The 22,012-nt window shown below is 36.8% G+C and overlaps 1 protein-coding gene across 1 annotated transcript in view; it reads left to right on the forward strand.

Moving 5' to 3' along the window:
- LOC109839297 (E3 ubiquitin-protein ligase At1g63170-like) overlaps positions 1–9,312 on the forward strand; it is a 15,280-nt gene extending 5,968 nt beyond the window's left edge. The window contains exons 6-10 of the mRNA XM_020407727.1: positions 3–142; positions 2,155–2,274; positions 2,373–2,505; positions 2,689–2,853; positions 8,874–9,312. Of these exons, the coding sequence (XP_020263316.1) occupies positions 3–142; positions 2,155–2,274; positions 2,373–2,505; positions 2,689–2,853; positions 8,874–9,047 (732 nt within the window). The 3' untranslated portion in view covers positions 9,048–9,312. The remainder of the gene's footprint in view (positions 1–2; positions 143–2,154; positions 2,275–2,372; positions 2,506–2,688; positions 2,854–8,873) is intronic.

Here is a 22,012-nt window from a genome sequence, read left to right on the forward strand (position 1 = left end):
TTTGGGTGGTCGGGTACGCGGTGCAGTGCGTGGTGCACGTGGTTTGCGTGTCCCTTGAGCAGAGGAGCGGGGGTTCTTCGTTGAGTTCGGCGAGGGATGTTGAGATCGGGGAGCGTGGTCGAGAGGATGAGGAGAGTACGAGGTAAATATTAGTTCTTGCCGAGTGTTCTTTGATCGTCTGCGACTGAGCAGTTCTGATCTGCTTAATTTGGCAAGTAAAATTGAACTTTGCTTTTAAATTTCACCTGGGCGGGTGCTTAATTTAGTATAAGTAAAGTTTGTAATGCCCTGGTGGTGGTTAACATTTAAGTGTTTGGAATGCATGCATCGAGGAGTATTAGTCTAGTCTGCAAATTTCATCTTGGTTACATGCTGGTATAATTTTGAAATGGGAATGTCTCTTGATAGCGATCTCTTTTCATGCATGTGTGCATGAGACGTGTGTTTTTATGGGAAGTATGGGGGGATTTTTTTTATTCTGTTTGGTGGTTTGGTAGATATTGATAAAGATTCCTTTGTGTAGTGTTGGATACAAATAAGTGCTGGTAATGTGTCTAACGTGTCTGGTCTCCGCAAGGAAGAAAGTAACCGAAAGCTGTTACTGTCACAATTCCAGTTCTAGTTCTGATCTTTTCTTTTTGGCCATTATATATGGTTTGGCTTTTGAAGATTCTATTGATCGAAAGATTATGTTCTTACACTTGACAGTGAGGTAAGTGTGAGGTCTAGTTATGAAGCAATATATAAGAAGTCTTGGTTAACGGAGGAGATGACCCATAACAGAATGGAATGAAAGAATAGGATTCCTATAGCCGACCCCAAACATTCAGGATAAAGGCTTGGTTGTTGTTGTTGTCTAAGAAGTCTTGGATCAAATGTCGGCCCAAAAGTTATTATATTAATCCTTTTCCATTTCATTGCTTTTCAATTCAGTACTGTTTCAACTTAAACCTTTCCTCGTGTTCCAAGATCCGTATCTTGTGAGTCTTAAATGAAAACGTCGAGTAACAACTTGATAGGAGAATTGTTGCATTCTGAGAAGTAAACCAGCTATCACAGCAAAACTTATCTCGTTTTCACCCTTTTTTTTATCATTCTTTTATCCCGAGCCTGTAACTTTTCCGTCAAACCTCTCTAATCTAATGGTTGGAAGGTAAGATGGATAAGACAAGGTGCATTGTGTTGCTTGGTTATTTTCATTCTTCAGACTTTTTGCAGTTTTGTAGCTTTGCGGTTATTCATTGTTTGCTGATTACAGAAGGTTACACTTTTGTGTACGTCTATCCTGTTGGTTTTAAAGAAAAACTTTCAGTATAGGCTACCCATGCAAATAATTATGTAAAACAGAGATATAGGTAATTCCTTCAATGTACTAGTTTATAGCTACTAGCAATCATTTGGTGAAATTTGTAATAATCATGTGTTTAAGATATCTCTTCAAAACCTGACCTGAAACTGAGATTAATACAGAGCTAGTAAACCTCAGGTTGGAGGGAATTTAATTTTGTCCAATACCTGAATCAAACACAATATATATCAAGATGAAAGAACAATAGTTACTGACCAAAAACTGACTCTTAACAATGTAATATTTGTCAATTTGGTCCAGATGGCATTTCCAGTTCAAATATCATCATGCGAAAGCTAAGTCCAACAAGACCTGATGCCAGCCTAATTCTATATTAGACCTATCAGCAACCATCTAATGCTTTATTCCAAAAGAGTTGTCCATGTATCTGCATAATTAATTTGCTAGAACTATTGTTTAATTTTACATCTAAAACAACTAAAAAGACGTTTTTGGACAAACAATTAAATATGTTCATTTTAAGGTAGTATTTATTATCTTATGCATTTTACAAATATTATTTGAAATTTTTTATATTTATTTTTATTTTGTTAAACAAGTCTTGAATTCATATTAGCAAGTTGCTCTATATCAGTAGGAGTTTTGGATTTATCTGTGGAGTAACACGTGCATGTCTCTCTTACAGATCTTCTGACTATTATTTATCACTTTATTGAAAAATTTATCAAAATTTTATGTTTGAACCTTTTAATTTGGTGGTATTTATAGATGCACATTTTTCTATTCTAAGTTTTCATTCATTTTAAGAGTTTTTTTTTAATCTCATAGACCATTATTTACTGCAGTATTGCAAAACATTTGGAGTCTGCGAACACAATGTCTTCATTCATATGGTGGATAGTTGGATTCTACTGGGTATCTGCTGGAGGCCAAACTTTAACCCATGATGCACCTCAGCTTTACTGGTTTTGCTCATACTAGATACCTAGTAAATAGCTTGTTTTGATCAGTTAATTTTTTTCTTCTCCTAATTTTTCTTACCATTTTTTTGCCTTGTTTGCAGGCTTTGTATAGTTTTTCTGGCATTTGATGTCTTCTTTGTGTTGTTTTGTGTTCTTTTGGCGTGCATCGTTGGAGTCGCTGTCTGCTGCTGTCTACCGTGTATAATAGCTATTCTATATGCTGTTGTAGAGCAGGTCAGTCACCTAAATTCCTCATTTTATGCTAGCTGTTGAAAATTATTTTTATGTTTTTGTTATTTTCCCATGGCTTTTTTTTTCAAATTCATGGCACGAAGACAGTGGCACGTTTTGGATAAGAGATTGAAAGATATATTGGCATAAATAAAATTTCTGTATTAAATTCACTTCCTAAAGCAGGAAGGAGCATCTGAAGAAGACATCCATCAACTTCCAAAGTACAAATTCCGGAGGGTGGGATATCCTGAGAGGTCTGCCAATGAGATATCAGGACCTTGTGGTGGAATAATGACAGAATGTGGGAGTAATCCACCCATTGAGCATGTTGTTCGACTGGAGGATGCTGTAAGCTCTGTGGTTTGACTCTTTAATTACTGACAGAGACTTTAATAACTGTAATTGAGTGGAACCTTAATTTCTGCAACTTTTTATCTTGATCTGTGGCTCTTTACTATTAACTGAGTGAATTTGTGCATAGAAGTAGGCAATATCATAGATCATAGTTGTTATTCATAATTTTAAACTCCCCCTGAGCTAATGGAAGATAATAACTGAGCTTTCAAGCAACATTACACTTGTCATCTCATATATCAGTTTTCTAATGCACCAAGTACCAACCACTTGGAACGTGTACATTTGACCTTGAGAACACTTAGCATATTTTAATGACATATCAATCATCTTACCAAGATCACACCTTTCCACATTCCTGTCGAAACCTCATAAAAGTTCTCAGTTCTAGAGTAATAAAAATGTCGAGTAAGAATCCTTAAAATTTTTTGTCCAAACTAAGAGTTAACTTCGCGAGCTCATATTTCTTTGTAGAATCTGTCAGCCAACAAGCATAAAATATAACCACATCCTTGTTTCAAAATTTTGGGAGGATACTTGCATGTGTTCCAGTGTCTATATAATGCTGATGAGCTGGGCAGGCAAGCAGCCAGAAACTGAGTGGGCTCAAACTAGCCCCCCTGCAATTTTAGTGGGCTTTGGACCTATATATTTTTGTTCGATTATGAAATCAGGCTGGTTTTGGCTGAGCAGTGCCGCCAGTTAATCTTGGATATATCCAAGCTCAGATATTACTGGTCATTTGTTAACCGTGTCTTCTCCATTTATACCAATTATCCATAACCAAAGCAATAGATACCCAATTTTCATGCTTGTATCAGAAAAATGTTTATCTAACTATATACCATAGAGGTTTTTAATTGATTCCTTAAAGGCTTAAATAACAGCTGATAGGTATTTAGCAATATTACTTAGGTACACGCTTTCAATTTTCACTTCTAATCCTCCGAAACTTAATCCTAGAGAACTGTGATCCTGTGTTGCTCCCTCCTCAAAACCAATAATTACATGCAGATGCTCCCAATATGCATGTCTCAAGCAGCTCCTAGTTTGTAAAAGCCGACACCCGAAGTCTATTTAATATTCAGATGGATGTTCAAAATGTTTACCAACAAATCAGAAAATGTTATTGGAGTACAAAATTTTCGAACCCAACCACCTAGTGGATATTGGAATAAGGCAAAAAATTTACTAGTTACATGCTCTTAATATGCTATCCTCTATCCAAAAAACTTTTTGTATTAAATGGCAACTTGGTCCATGTTTTAGTTATAATTATGGTTTTGCTAAACTATACACCATGTCTAAATAATTTCTTCTCTACACAACACACTAAAATTATGCATGCACACACAATAAATATGACATATATAAAAATGTCTCTGGATAGAATATTCCAGAGATAATACTAATCTAATAATCTCCACTAGTCAGTTCCTATGTAGCATGAGTACTTCTATCATGAAGCTGTTAATGTACCTGACTTGTCGTTATCCATATGCGACACTTCTTGGACACTCCTGAAATACATGCATACATTTATTCAAACATGTACTCAGTTACACGTTGCTTGTTTAAATTTAATACTCGTCGTATACTTCTTGGACATATATCCTACACTTTACATTCACTTTTCAATCTTGTAAAGCAAGGCCCGAGTTCGTCTGAACACATATTCAGTTAAAAATTATGATTTCAAAGGGTCATTTGAGTATCTAGCTCGGAGCTATGATTTCAACGCATGCGTTTCAGCTGTGCCCCTGTACCCTAACTTTCACAAATTTATTCAGGATCTTTTTGTTTTGTTTTGTTTTGTTTTTAAATTTTCGTTCTTGGATATATGTATAAAATTTTCTCGAATTAGCACTAAACTTTCCTTGTTAGTTTTTCACAACATGCACATTTCTTTGATTGCAAGTGTCATTTTCATCAAGGTTATCGATAGCGGATAGCTTCGCATAACGGTGAGGCATCGCTAAGGCTATTTCAAGCTATTGCGGTAAAATAACGGTAAAAAGCGCAAAGTCAAATAGCGGTCTAATTTAGATATGTATAAATACTAAAAAAAAATTTAAAGAAAAATCTAAGAAATCTAAAAGTACATATTGGATGATTTAAAGAGATCCTAAACATGAAATAGAAGTACATATTGGATGATTTAAAGAGATCCTAAACATGAAATAGACATGTAATCATCACGTAATACCGAAATGACTGGAGGAGTCAAAAAGCCGTCCTCTTCGAGAAGAAGAGCTTAGCGGTGACAAGACTACCCTAAGAGGAGCTCACGGTGAAGGAGATGAGAGGAAGTATCAAGGTAGGTGCCAGAGGCTATGAGAGGTGGCGGAAATATGTTGAAAATCATAGGAGACGGTGAAATGCAATGGTCAAGGGTTGAGTTTAATTTTAAAAAAGTAAGCCTCAAACCGCTTTTAAATAACAGTCAAAAAGTAAATTTCGAATACAACCGTTCACTATTTACCGTTATGACACACTATTAGCCGTTTTTACGAACAGACATATTTCGTAATATGTCACCGCTATTGCTCAATAGCGTAGCGGGCGATAGCGTCGTGGGAAGGGACCGCTAATGCTATTAGCGCCGCTATTGCGGGGCTATTTACCGCTATTTATAACAGTGATTTTCATCTAGGTTATATACTAATATATGTAAATAAGAATTCATTAAAAAATGTCATTTTACCTCGTGCATTTCATTGTGATGAGAGCTTGTAATTGCACAGCCTTCTCTTTTCTTCGAAAGCTCTTTTCTCACTATTATGAGGATAACGCCTGAAAGTAGGCAAACCAAGCGAGTGTCAAATCATGTTTATAGTTTTTATGATTCAGAATGATCCACACGTACAAAGATTTCAAAAGGAATACGAAAACGAGGCTTCTCGCTTCTGTTAATTAATGACTAAGCTAGCGTTACAGGGGAAGTTGACCAAATAACAGGATTAACTAGAAATTGACTTTCAACTATCTAGGTTATGTTCATTGAATGTGAAATTTCTCCAAATAGCATGATCGTTATCTAATTCTATAAGCAATCTAGTAAACATTCTATAACAAATATACTGTTTTCCTTTTCGCATGCTGGAAGCAAATGTCTAGTATGCTTATGGTACCTGTATGGCTGTACCCATTTCAAGTTGCATGACAAAAGTTTGGCATCTTGGTTACATCTATCTAGAAGATCCTTGTTGTCGCAAGGCAGTAACATTTCTCATATTATCCTTTCAGTTAAGGGGGATGAATAAGGGAAACTTGAGTCTCTGGTGAATCCGTTAATGGTTGGAATCCTTAATCTTCATCCTAACCTGTGCCTGACAACTAGTTAGGTGGTGCTGGAATGATTCCCGGGGTTGGGGACTCCGGTACGCCCTCCGACGCGTATGTTAGAATCTCTCTAAAATAGTAAAGAATAATAAATGCGGCAGAAACCCTAGCAAACTTTAGGTTAGGAAACGTTTACCACTATTCATTGCTTTATATGTAAAGGTATACGATTGTGATTAAAAAGAGGGAGAGAAAGGGACAAGTGTTGCCATCGGATTGTTTGGAGTAAGGCGATCTATGCTTGGACTGTTGTCCTTTGTTTCCAAAACGGGATGAGGCAAAGATGTCAGGCACATGTGTAGTGGGAGATTCTCCTGTTCGGTTTATGGTTCTATGATGGGGAACCCGCTTTTTGGGGGTGCAGTGCTCGGTGTTTGAGACTGAAGCCTGCCGAGCTCTTTATGTAGAGTATAACTCACGATCCCTGGTTGAGAAGGGGAGGGTGACTTGCAGATCCCTCGTCTCTGCTTGTGTGTAGGTCATCTGAAGACACATGGACACTGATGTGGCATATAAACTATTTGGGGTATAATAGTTGTGAACTTATAGTAGCTGCCTGAGCATTGTGATAGAAGCAACGTAGAAACCGCTGTTAAGCATTCCACCTATTTATTTTTGCATGATTGATTATATCTAACCTTCTCGGTCTCAACTCTCTCTAAATTGCCATGGTTTCTTAGTTCTTAATGTGTTTATAGAAATTCCGTAGCATGTTGCATACCAGACTATTCTATTATATACACTACACATGCTTGAATGGTGTTGGATGTCAATCTTTTCATATTGCAAAGTCATCATATCATTATCTTTCCGTGCCAATGTGTAGACCATCAGGAGTAGTAGTAGTCTAACATTATTTGATGGCAGTAAAAGTTGTCCTCGTACCCTAGTTCTCCTTGTAATTATTCCCACTTTCCTTTTATGGTTGGCAAACTAAATGCATCAAATATTAGATTATAATCCTTCAAAACCTCTGTTGTGATGTTTCGGGAGCGTGAAACCTTTAATATAACATGAGTCTATACCATTAGTTATGGATGATTTTACAAGGCATATTTAAGAGGAAGTCCTCGGAGGCATGCCATTTATTGATGATCTAATGTGAGTTGATGAAAATGGAGAAACTGTAATTTCTAAAGTTGAAAGTGGAGAGATGGATTTGTTACTCCAGAGGTTTCAGAAGTAGCAGAACATAAAATCTATGGAGTCTTTAGATATACAGTATCAAGATATAATGGGCTAAATTATCAGATTGGTATATTTAGTAGGACCCTGTTTCATATATGTTTTTTTTTCTTTCACTTATGACATTATGGTATTAATATCAACATTTTACGTCAATTTGGTATCGTTATATGTAGGATAAATAACCATAGTCGTATTTTTTTAATACAGAAAAAATGACCAGATTGATATTTATTTTGATACTAATGCTACAATATCGACGGTGAACGAAAAAATACCATATTTGGAAACAGGTTCTTAATAAAAATGCCAACTTGGTAATTTAGCCAGAAATAATGTATATTGGAAATTAATGGTCAAGGCATTCCTTGTATGATCATTTCGTTATTTAGGACCAATCATTCATCATGTTGTGAATCGAGGAGGTAGGCCATAGAATCAAAACTGAATTGTCTAAATGATAAGTGCTTATTGAGTAATATATGAGAATGAAATTAGCTTTAGGCTTCTTTTATTGATTGTTAAGTATGGTCACCACATATTATGACATTATATGAGTATCTGCAATACTGTTGACCAAGTTCTCTAGACTGCTTATCCAGTTTCGTCTATTATTTTATTCAGTTTAAAAGTTGGCTGTCTCCATAAGTTTGCAGAATCTTCAACCTAGAATGCCAAGATTGTTTTTCAAAAAATGACTACATATCGGTGAATTTTAGGGTTAACTGCAGATATATACCCACTGGGCCATTGTTCCCATAAACTATTTTATTGTCACTTACTCCTAAAACTCAGTCGGCCTTATTCTTTTTGTCTTCCGCTTAAAGGGCTAGTTAGTCATTTTTTTCAAGTTAACCTGGAAGGAAAAGAGAATTTATAGTCATATGATTCCCACATGCCATCTCAATATATCAGAAGGAATGGTATTGTTGGAGTTCAGGGGGTGCAAGTGCTCATAAAATAGTTTAGAGGATACAAGTACCCTCAAGTCCAGTTTGGCAAAGGTCAAAGATTACGGATAAGGGTTAATCTACTTTGCTCAAGGACTAGATTAGTTGATCTATAGGTAAAATTTATTTTAATCCATGTAATACTTTTTAGTGTTTGGGAATATTGGGAATTGCAACTACTTTCTTTATAAACAAAAGGATTATCTCTTTGTCTAAGGAGCTAGATTAGTAAACACCTCAGTTTGAGGAATTAACTCATTTTAACCCGTCTAGAAACTTTATCTTAACCCTCTTCTTATCTTCTACTTTTTTATGTATGATAAATTAAGAAGGGTTACTCAGTTTATACCCTGTGTAAATTTTCTGTGTTTGACGGGTTCATGAGAGGTTAACTCTCCTTAAGCCCTCACTTGAACCATTGCCATACAAGGGGTTTATTAGCAACTAACCCTAAACTCATAGTTGTCTACTGTTTTATAAATTGTGCTACTGATTTTGATTTTCCTCATCTGATACGGTGTTTTCTTGTACATGCAGGAATGTTGTATCTGCATCTCTTCTTATGACGACGGTGTTGAGCTACGCGAACTTCCCTGCAACCACCATTTCCATCTAAGCTGCATTGAGAAATGGCTTCACATTAGTGCAACATGCCCTCTCTGTAAGTACAATATCATCAAGAACAGCAACTGTGAGACTGTGGAAGTATAGTTATCTTATGGCTCGTGAAAGTTTATAGAGTTGTTGTATAATGTGTGTCGATATAAGTCCCTGATCTGTAAGCTGTTGTTTTGTGAATAATGCGTCTACCCCGTGGCCTTTGTTCTCATGCTGTTAATAATTGTAATCTAATCAGTAAATGAAAAAAAAAAACTCTTATCAGGAGTAGCCATTTCAAATGGTGCTCTTTGGTGAGGTTGTGTTTGTGTTATTTGTACCGCCTTCAACTCAACATTTTCTCGGAAGATTATGTGCCTATTATAGTTTCTTTTTAAGGAATGCATGCTTTTCCTTTTTTTTCCTTTTCTATTTTGCTACAAATCATTTTTGTGTATTGCTGAGATGATTTTGAAGGTAGCAAATTAGAAGGATTCTTATCACTGATCAACTATTTACTCAGAATTGCTGTATTCTATCAAATGTTTTGTACATTTGTGTGAATTTATTGTCATGTTCATTAGATATGATGAAGAAAAACTTGATGAAGCCTGCAGAGTGAGACAGTCCCTAACTCAACCATCTCTTGCCAGCTCTAAAGATTCTTTATGACCATGCTATAATGACCCTTGTGACATCATCAGGGCCTGTTTGGTTCGGTGTATTTGGGAAAAAGCTATTTGGCTCACGGTTGGACCGCGAGCCAAACGGCAGGGTTGGTGTATTTGTTAGGAAGTTACTGTAGCTGTCAGGGACATCAGTTTTTATGCAATTATCTTGTTTGTTTAGGCAAGTAAGAGGGCGATATAACCACTAGGAGTTCTGTCTAATTCTCTCCAAAATTGTCCATTTTATGGTTATTTATTGCAGCTGTCAATCCTAGTTGGCCGGTTGGTTTCCTAGGTAAAACTAACTTCTAGGTGTCTTACAAAAAAGAACCAAACAGGCCCAGGTTCGTAGGAAATAGAGACAAGCCACTTTCTTGGATATATATAGCAAAAAATCTGGAGGGGTCCATATTTGTTCACTGTGAGGGCCTCATTGAATCTTTTGTGTAGTTGAGGATAGATTAGTCCAAGTTTCATAAAAATAGTAAAAGTGGGCATAAATCAGCCCAAGGTCTAGGAGAGTAAAGCTAGGTTAAAGTTTAAGGTGATATGAGCTTGTCTTTATTGATTTTGCTTTCAGATTCATGCTATACATCAAAACTGTCTTTGAGATTATGCCTTGGTGTATATCACATGGTAATACGAATCTCATAGGAAAATCAATCAATAAATAAATTGCTAGGCAAGAGCTTAACTAAAGGGTTGTTTGTTTCATACATTTTTTAAAAAGAAATTTATGGGATTTGACAAACTTGTAGAGCGCTTTTTTGTCAGATTAACATCTTAGCTCAAGATTTCAAAAGTTTATTGTTAGGGTCTGTTTGGTTCGTTTCCTAGATATAGGGAAATGCAATTCCATGTAAAGAAACTCAAGTTTTGAGTTTCTAAACTTTTCTAAGAAATAGATTGTTTTGGTTTGGTTCGCACATAAAATAAGGTGGGAAACCAATGTATGGACTTTTCTTATGTTTGGTTTGTATGGAAAATAATGGAAAGTTTTTATTGATTTGATATTTCCCACTTTTCTTGTGTTTGTTTGGTTTTGAAGTGTGTAAGGAAAAGTGTATATGGTCACCATGGTAAGATTACCCCCCACTAAAGACAACTTTATTTGTGATCGTTATGTGAAGTATTCTTAACAAAATAAAAGTGCGAATGTAACATGAACAAATAGTAAATTACTGAATTTATTATAAATATCTGTTTGCCTTAAAAAATCATACGAAACCTAGAATAACATGATTTAATTGCTATAAACTGTGTACCTGATTTGACCTGAAATATACCTGTTTGAGATGAAAAAAATCACACGAGATCTGTTTTCGAAGAAAAAATAAATGAGACATGTAATACCCTGATTATTCATAATTTTATGAAATACGTACCTGAATTAGCCAGAAATTCTTATGAAACCTATAAAAAACATATAAACAACCTAATTAGCCATAAATATGTATATACCATAGCAAATCGCATCAAACCTGTAAATACCAAACATGTACCTAATGGCTGAGGACTCAAAATCTGGTCAATATCATCATTGTTAGTCATCCATTGTAATATCAATAGATATTACAGGTTGCTAATCTCAGAAATTTTGACAGTTATCATAGCCTAAACAAAACTGCATGAACACGAAAATACCAACACGGGAGCTTGACGACGAGCACAAATAGCAACAAAAAACCCAACAACATAGAGCTAAACAACATGGGGGCTCGACGATGAGCACAAATAGCAACCAAAAACCCAACAACATAGAGCTAAACAAGCTTGAATCCCCATAGTAACAAAAAATAGCAACGAGAGCTCGACGACGAGCACAAATAGCAACCAAAAACCCAACAACATAGAGCTAAACAAGCTCGAAACATCATAGTAACAAAAAGCAGCCATGAGAGCTCGATGACGAGCACAAATAGCAACCAAAAAACCCAACAACATAGAGCTAAACAAGCTCGAATCAGCATAGTAATAAAAAACAGTCACGGGAGCTTGATGACGAGCACAAATAGCAACAAAAAAACCCAACAACATAGAGCTAAACAAGCTCGAAATAGCATAGTAACAAAAAGTAGCCACGGGAGCTCAACGACGAGCACAAATAGCAACCACAAAACTCAACAACATAGAGCTAAATAAGCTCGAATCAACATAGTAACAAAAAACAGCTATGGAGCTCGACGTCGGGCACAAATAGCAACAAAAAACCTAACAACATAGAGCTAAACAAGCTCGAATCAGCATAGTAACAAAAAACAGCCACGGGAGCTCGACGACGAGCACAAATAGCAACCAAAAACCTAACAACATAGAGCTAAACAAGATCGAAACAACATAGTAAAGAAAAACAACCATGAGAAACACTCAGCAGCCATCCAACACACCAACCAATCAACCAACCAACCAACAACACTAACCACCAATTATGAAACACCAACCAGTCAATGAACCAGGAAACACCCACTAGCCATCCAACAATACCAACCAACCAACCAACAACACCAACCAACAACCCCGAGCACATGTAATCAGCATCAATTTTGGCAAAGATTAGAAGACAATATGCAAAGAAACATCAACCAACCAACCAACAACACCAACCAATCAACCAACCAACCAACAACATCAAGTAACCAGTTGCTGGCTACTGATTATGGCTTAGGGCTCAGAATTTGGTCAATATTCTCATTGTTAGCCATCTAGTACAATATCAATAGATGTTGCAGGTTACTAATCTCAGAAATTTTGACAATCATCATAGTCTAAAAGTAAAAAGGTCACCAAATTAAACTCGTGGCATGACAACCAAATACCTTAATAAACCATACCAATAGTCATCCAATACAATGCGTGTATATTGTAGGTTGCTTACCTCTCAAATTTTTTATCAGTTATCATGTTCTTGTAGGCACTAAAAAATGCCAAGAAACGAAGGATGGTCGAACCTCATTACAAGCACGATGAGGGTCATCACAACGACGAACCTCAGCCTCAATTCATGAAGTTTGTCTCAGCTAAATAGGACAAACAACACATCACCCCTCAAAAGACGAACTTCGTCATGGAATAGGAACGTCGTCCAGAAATGAAGTTCACACAGAAACGAATTTCATCATTGAAGACGAAGTTTATTAGAAATGAAGTTCGTCATTGCCATTATTGACGAACCTCGCACATTTGACGAACCTTGTCTGTCACCATTTCCAAAGGCTACATTTAAGGAGAGTTAATGATCATTAACTAACCCATTTAAATAGGAGTTAATGATCACTAACTCCCTTATTTTAAGAGGAGTTAAAGCCCGTTAACTCACTCCATAATGCTCCTAAGCTTATAAATAGGCATGGTCAACATGAAAGAAAGGTGGGAGGAATTGAGAAGCTAGTCAAAAAGCCTCTCTCTCCTCCACTCTCACGGATCTTCATAGATCATCGGCTAATCATTTGGCATTGGAGCGTTGAAGCTCATAACAATCATGAAGAGGGTCATTACAATGACGGACCTCGTCTCAAGCAACAAAGCTTGTCGTTGGAAACAAGATTTGAAGCGCGTCAATGAAGACGAAGCTCATTAGTGATGACAAAGCTCATCAGTGAAGACAAAGCTCGTCATATGAAGTCAGTGAAGACAAAGTTCATCAGAAGAAGCTCGCTATACTACAAAGCTTACCTCATAAGACGAACCTCGTTGTATATTAAGGCTCGTCCAATCTAACGAACCTCACCATACAACGAGGCTCATCGTCCATAGAAGATTCAGCTGTAACAGATCTAAAGACTTAGTTAGCCACGTGGGCTAAACTTCAGGAGCACTTTACGTCCCATTAACCAACGTGAGCTGAATTGGAGGAGGCAGTTACACCCTCTACCCACAATTTTAGTACGTCAGTTACGTGCTACGAACTCTATAAATAGCCATGAGCGGCTATGAAGAGGGGGACTCTTGAAGATTATTGGCTATCGCATGAAGAGAGAGCAGTTTCTGCATTCTCGTGATCTAAGCCGCCATTAGAAGCTTTTTTGATCTTAACCTACTAGAAGCAATCTCGATTTGAGTATCGAGAGAAGCATCCTTTCGTCATCAAGAATCCACTTTTAAATAAAAGAAAAGTCAAATTAATCTTCTCTTCCTCTGCAATCGAGAGTGAGTGATTGTAATAGATTCGTGGTAAGTGATTGAACCCATTATTAAAACAAGAAATCAATTAAACTTTAACTTTTCGACCCTACAGTTCGTATGGTGACTTATAAAGTTCCTGCAGTCACAATTTCAATGTAAAAGATAGTATTCTACAACATTCATATCATGAAAGGTAAATATTACAATATGGAGGCATATAAATACTTATTACATGGTACAATAATATGTTCTATCATTGTAATGTTCCACAAACACAAAAATAACATTCCTAAGAGTAGTTGTGTAAATTAAACAATAATAGTCTTTCACCAAAAGTGGATTTCACAATTTAGAAGTGAGAATCACAAAATACCACGTACACACATATTCTATCGGACTTCAACCCTTTTTGTTGAGAAATGCATCAATCATCTCTTTTTAACCAATAGGAGATATACCCATAAATAGTCTTGCTTCATGCTCATTAAAAAAGAGGTGACGGTAGTATGTATCTAGCTTAGCATTTCTAAAGTTTTGTAAATGAGCATATAGGACCGTGGATAACTTCTCGGTCCAATGCATATTTACACACTTCATGCTAGTGCTGAATACATCTATTTTATCCACCATTTTTAGCATGAGCTCATTATCTAGGTTGGTCCTACGAGGCTTTCCCTTACCAACACATGCCTTTACCTTAGAACTTGATGCGACAGGTGCTTCCTTAGATGGAGGAGTGTCCTCGTTATCTAAAATGTGTACTTGAGGGGATTGTGAGGCAAGCAAAGGAGAGTCAGCATCGTCTCCAACATTTATGGACTCGCTACGACTACACTTTTTCCAAGCATCACTAGCAAAACCCCCTCTAGCTTGATCATCCCCAATGATAAGGGCAAGATCATCATAATACCTCAAGGGTTTGTTGACGTATTGTCTAAGCTTAACATTCTTAAAGCTCTTGTCCTGGAAAGTATAGTTGAATTAATTCAATGAAAATAAAAAAAATAAGATAATTAGTCAATGAAAGTGCAAAAATAGTTTATTTACCTCAATCCACCTATCCAAAAATTCAGGCTCCATGATGACGATCTTGGTGCTATCATCCCAACCGATACCACTAAGATTACGATAAGTTTCTATGTCACAGAATCTTGTACTTAAAATTTTAATGCGGTTCATGACATTTTCCCACTTAAATATTATGATGAACTTCTCGTTAATATGTTGAGAAGCCATATGAAAAGCGATTATCTTAAAGCTCTTGTCGGGTTTGTAACCCTTTCTTACCAAGTCAACAAGAAATGAAATAAGCTCATCATCGTAACGGGAATCTCAAACCATATGTTTGTTACCTAGAGAACCGTCAGTCTCACTATTTGTTTTCTTTGTTGACGTGTTTTCCTCTTCTTCTTTTGGATTTGGTGATGTTTCTTCCCCCTCTTCTATGAGCACCCATTTAGAACATGATTCGGGAGTTGAGGCATACCCACTAGTGGGAGAAAGTTACAACCAACTAATATGAGAACTATGGAATTGTGGAGGTAAAGTAGGAGAACTTAGCATGTTCGTATATGACCCCAAATGAGGGTGCATCGGGAAGTAACTGCCGTCATGGAACATGTTGGGAAATACATGAGGTGGTTGTCTAAAGTAGGACTGTTGAAATGGAAAATACCTACTATCGCCTTGATGCATGGACTGAGGGGGTTGAGGTAGCGGAGGTTGAGATTGCGCTACACCCTTGCCTTTATGATTATCTCTCCCACTTAATGATGTATTATCAGCCATTACTAATTAAATAGTGAGAATTAGATATTATAAAATTTGTAGAATAAGCAAAACTTGAATACATGAAAGATAAAGCACAACAAATTAACTGGAAGTAAAACATGAATACATGAATGAGAAGCAAAATATAATAACTGAAGAAGTGCCACATTAATACATGAATGAAAAGCAAACCCTAATAAGTGGACAAATCAAAACATAGAGTTAAAGAGTTCATATATGAGCATAAATATTACAACAAATATGAGAATTAAGTCTCAGTAGTTACACCATGATTATACTTATCACAGTAGTCCACCTACATCGCCCAAGCAATGTCATTCCTAAGAGTCTTCTACTCATTTCTTGATTCAGTTTGCTCTTTTTGTGTTTGGATCTGAGTAAAATCAACTAAATTATTGTTATTCTCATTAATTACCTCACCATCAATATCTTCATTAATTTCGGTCTCGTTGAGTAGTTCATCACTTAGATCAGCAGTTGTAATGAAATTATGAAGTACCGTGCATGCCAATACAATACCAACTTGTGTAGGAAATGAGTAATGCGGCTTAACACACAAAATTTTAAAACGATTCTTTAATGTGCCAAATGCAGATTCAATCTTAGATCTCAAAGAAGAATGTCTTAGATTGAATAATTCCATTCTATTCTTAGGTGTTTTACTCGAATGTTTTTTCAAATGATATCGAACACAACAGTATGGAGATATAAAACCTGGCATAGTGGGGTACCCAGCATCACACAGATAGTATTTGCCTACAAATTTATTAAGAAAATTATTAAGGAAGTCATGTTTGCATATCAAATTTAAAATGTTTAAGTTTAAGTTTTATATAATTACCATCATAGACTTTCAATCCATATGGTTGTGGTCTAGATAATGCATCCTGAAGAATCATATAATCATTTGCATACCTCTCCCAACCTGCTAAAACATAAGTGAACAATTTGTTTGGGGTGCAAGCTGCAAGCACGTTCTGTGTAACACTTTTGCGGCCTCGAAATCGTGCAACAAGTTTAATCGAAAGCATTGCATCAACATGAGTCCCATCTATCATACCAATGCAATCCTATAATACATGAATCAAATTACTAAGTTATCATTTACTTTCGAGTCCCATCTATCATACCAATGCAATCCTATAATACATGAATCAAATTACTAAGTTATCATTTACTTTCATTGATTATACATGTAAATGTGCTAATCCTATAATACATGAATCAAATTACTAAGTTATCATTTACTTTCATTGATTATACATGTAAATGTGCTTAAAGTGTAGATATACCCTGAAATAAGGGTAGTATAGAGGGTAGTTAACGATCTCTTGGGGAATGTCATTGGAGGTTTGTTTCAGGTAGCGTCCACGCGGCAAATAATTGTTCGTAATACATTGTTGAAATATCTACTGACTGTCTCCCCTGATCTTATAAAATGAGATCTGACAATGTGATTTTTAGATTTATGACCCAAAATGTTAGTGTCAAGATAAGTTGTTCTTTCACTACTACATTCCTTGAGTATTTTAGCAGTCTATTGTTCCTCATTATATTCACTAGTTTAACAAAAGCACCACTCAGCATTCTAATATAATTTACGCAACTATCACTAAAACCATTATAAATACGCTCTATGTGTTCAGTTCTAGCACTCTCTTGTCTTTTCTTTTCCTTACTTGGACCACTACGAATTGATTTACGTCTAGCTTGCATTCTCCTTATGACTGTAATTATTATAATAATAATGGATAGTGCAGCACCTTGAATCATATTAACACCACTTTGTTTATCGGTACAATCCTCATCACCATCCATCTACGATGCAAAAATCATTATCCAGTTGGAAACTAAGTAGAATTCTAACAAAGCCTGAATGAATTGTAATTTACAAAAATTAATGACAAACCAACAAGATTACACGCTGATATATTTTCAAAGATTACAAATTGATATATTTTTAAAGATATGACATGTAACTTTGTTTATGTAGCAATTGTGTTTGTTGATGTGTATTGTGGCAATTTCAAAAATGACATGTAACTTTGGTCAAAAATTGAAGCTTCCACGTTTCTAGATTATCTCGCAATGTCTCATTTCTTCATTTTTGTTACCTCAGTTCTTCAAACATGCATTCAAGAATCATAAATGTGCAGATGTAGACATTTTCAATCTCACAAACATAAGATTGGTAGCCACTGCCAAATATTTTTCATAGGCCTTTCATGACTTGAAATGACAATAACTACAAAAAATCATGATACACACCATAGCTTAATTCATATTTCCAAAGTTAGATTGTTGTCATGATACACATCATAGCATTTAAATAATTCTAAATCAAGAAAAAATCAGAAAGGCAGTGAAAAAGAAACAAAGCGAATAACATGGCAAAATTATATCTGTAATTACCAAAATACAACAAATCAAGCAAAAATCCGACGAAATGCCCTCAGAAAGGCAGTGATTTCCCCAAATCCGACGAAAATTCGACTAAATCCGACAAAATCCGACAAAAAACCGACGATTCCCCAACTTTCGTAGATCTGACGCGCGGACAGGGAAGGAATAGAGGGACTTGCCGGTAACCCTAGCCAACCAATAAATTTCCCGAAAATATTGTAGATCTGACAAAAGGACACAAGATGAGGGTTTTCCTAGCTTTTCCGCTCGTTTTTGGAGGAAATCGCGACGAGCGATTTGACTGAGATGGAAGAGTTTTCCGCCGCTAGAAACCCTAGAACCCACTGCGAACCAAACCCGCACAAAGAAACTGAATAAAATGAAATATCCGAGGTGGACGCGGTGTCAGGGGAGGAAAATGAGTTTCGAGGCTTTTTTTTACGAACCAAACAGTCCCTCAGTAGACTATGGAGAAATAGTAGATGCAGTTGGCTCAACGTAAATGTTGTGTCAAGCATTCCCCTCAACCATTAATTTGGAAGCTCGAATCCTTATTAGAACCACACACGACGTGAGGGGATTTGTTCCAGTAAAAAAAAAAAACCCAAACTAGCCTCTAATTCGTATATATATTAACAACGCAGAATGTATTGCACTGTGCCAGATGTTCTAACGTGGTCTGATCTCTTGATTTTGGAGGAACAGAGAACAATTAAAAATTTAAAAGTGGATCAACGCCCATTACTAAGAGGCTGTTTGTTTCCTTTTTTTGAGAGGGAAATGTGAGGAAAGCCTGTCAAAAGCCTGCCAAAAGTGCAATTTTTGGCAGGCTTTCCCTCTACTCAAATCACAAACAAACAGCCCCTAAGAGGGGTGTGAATAGTAATCAACTGATAATTTCATATTTTTGGCAAGTGGGGTCCATACTCTTCTTTCCACCTATCCAATATTTATGGAAAAAATAAACTATCTTCAAGAAACCCACTTTCTCAATTTCTTTAACTAGACAAAAATCATAAATTCATGAAAGTATGTGGATAGGTGGACAAAAGATGTTGGACAAAAGATGTTGGAATCGTTTATAAACAAAGGAAAAACTTACAAGAAAATACATTTGATGAAAAAAAATAGAGATAGAATTATACAAATAAAATTTCTATAATAGTTATGACATTTGATATCATACCGATATTGCATTGCTTTCTTTAGGTAAATTACATCCAGCAACAACTTGTGTTTGCTTGATACTTGTTAAGAAAATATCCGATGGGAACGGCTCATTATATTAAATATGCACCCTAAAGATGTCAACCTTCAGACGTCATATCGAAATCTAATAAATCTGCACGTAAATCTCAAAATCTAATGGTATAATAATTAACATAATTTAAGTACATATTTACCGCCATGATGACCAGGTGCATGGGATACTTCCCTCAGAGGCCTGGCTCTGTTTCTTCTCAGATGGGGCGCGTGGGCTTGGATCATTTACGGCCATTGATTCCACGTCATAACCTACGACTCATGGGTCCCACCACCAGCTTCCGTGAGAGGCACGGCTTCTCACTTCTTTGGCTAGTTATTTCAGTGAACAATAATTGGAATTTTGATTTTTATTCTGTGGAATAGCTGTGGACCTGTGATGTATTTCAAAATCCAACTGACCTTCAGAGTTCCCTTACTCTACATAGGTTGACATTAGGCTTGGATTCTCCCCCTCCTATTGAAAAAATAGCGTGAGATATCTAGTGTTAATTTCAGCTGTTGGTAGTTGGATGGGTGATTGTGAAATATTATTATTTTTTTCCTAATTTCCGCCATCGATGAACTCTTCACTACTTGGGTGATTGAATTGTGATCATCCACATGCTGTCATCCATCAAACAACTATTTCTATTATCTCTATAGGGGCTGAAATAATTAGAAATATATTCTGAACAACAAACAACAACTTTAAGTACTGCTTTTGAGAGAGCAGCAACTTTAAGTATTGCTTTTGAGAGTGTTACGCCTTGGCCTCCGACCATTGTTCGGCCAGTAGGAGTGCCGTCGACGGGGGCTACCGCACCCTCCCTCCTACCAGGAATTCCTCACCGCGCAATACGTTCGGGTGCAAATTAACATGTAGGCGTCCAATTCTGAATCTCAATGATATGTATTCGTCGCGTGAAGACTCCACGCATAAACAACAAGATCAAAGCTCAAAGTGAGAAAGAGACCCCTTTGTTGGTATCAAAACTGAAACATGAAAAGGAAAAATTATCACCGTGAGAGAGAGAGAGAGAGAGAACATGGATATATCTCCTTCTTTGGAAGACTTCTTGCCTAAATGAGTGCTCCCACTCTATAATACGCTAACAAATTAAACTCGGTCCGTATTTTATTTAAGTAGGAGCTCTCACTTGAGCAAGAAGTCTTCTCATGGGACTACTAATTACCCAACCACTCCCCTAAACTTTCAAGCTTCTCCTACAAAGAGCAAGTTCATTGTGCCTTCTCTCTTATAGGCAACTTGGCAACCCGAAGGGATAGGAATCGTCTAACTTGAATTTGTGAAGCCAATTGAGGCCACATCAGCTAACTTTGAAACCCTAGTTTAAACGAGTAAGTTAATGGATAAATGATTAAAAAATAATAATATTGAAGTTTTAGAGGTACAAGGATTTTTTTTGGGGTTTTATAGCAGAATATTGAAACCCTAAAATAAATCACAACCATCTAAATATTATTGGTTGATCTTGATGAAAGGAGAGAGATCTGTGCTTTGAGGTTGCAGTACAGAGAATCTAATTAAGTTCATATTAGTCTCATCACATTATTTAACAACAATCTTATTCAAATTAATCATGAGGATGGATTTCAGTAAACCCCCCAATGCGCTTCGGCATACGGCGCTTAACCCCCCAAAAATTTTAAATTCTCGCTAGATGTCTAAAAGTTTTGTTGTTATTGTTGCGCGCAGCGGAAATTTCGGCAGCATTTCGGCAACACAACAAGAGAGTCAGGTCGCAATAAGAATTCCCGTCTCACCAAGGAAACAAGAATCTGAAGCGAATATCTCAACAAAGTGAGATATCGGCTCTTCCTCTCATCAGTTCTAGGACTGACCTATCGAGAGATCCTAAAAAGCTATTACAAATCACACAAAAGCGATACAACCAATTTTACATGGTTCGGCAAATTGCCTACGTCCACGGGGCAATGAGGGGGAGAGATCTACTAATAGAGGGAGAGAATACAACTAGGGTTTACAATCACTCACAATATAAACCCTCAAACAAACTCTCTCAAATCCCTCACAAACTCTCTCTACAAAAGGATGCAAAAACCCAACTTTTCTTCTGTCTTTGCACTCCTACAGCCGCTAAAAAACTCCGTGCTCTTGCTTCTGTTCCGCAGCCGCACAAAAAACCAACCCTCTTGCGCTGACGTGAAAAATACCCTAGCATGGGTATTTATATTGTGGTTCGTGGGCCGCATCCGCCTCACCGAACTCGTTCACGCGGAAACGAGGAAGCCATCTCTTCACGCGGTAAAAAACCGCGTGAACTTTGTTTATTTTTTTTAAAGTTTGCACGTGGGTGGGGGGCCACTTTCCTATCCGCGTTCACAATTCTCCATCTCGGTGAAGTTTTCCCAAAACTGAGCCGACACCAAGCAACCAAATATCCCACTTGTTGTGTCCAGTATGAACTCAATCCACAACAAGTCGAGAACCCAAACGAGAGTCCAAACAATCTCACCCCCATCAACTACTCCAAACCGGCTGCATCGTAAAGACTGCCTACGTATCCTCTTGCCCAAGGAATCAAGCCTCACATAGTTCATCCAAATGGCCGCCAACGGCCTCAACAATCACGAATGTGCAACAAGTTTCGATAATGATCAAACTTGTTGCTCGGAACCACCTTAGTGAGCATATCCGTCGGATTATCCTTTGTGTGGACCTTCACTATCTCCATATCTCCATCTTCAAGAACATCCCGAACGAAGTGATAACGAACATCAATGTGCTTCGTCCGCGCATGAAAAACCTGATTCTTCACCAAATAGATAGCACTCATGCTATCACAATGAATAATAACGGATCTCTAC

This window comes from Asparagus officinalis, chromosome 4, assembly GCF_001876935.1.
Source record: "Asparagus officinalis chromosome 4, Aspof.V1, whole genome shotgun sequence".
Classification (NCBI taxonomy): Eukaryota; Viridiplantae; Streptophyta; class Magnoliopsida; order Asparagales; family Asparagaceae; genus Asparagus; species Asparagus officinalis.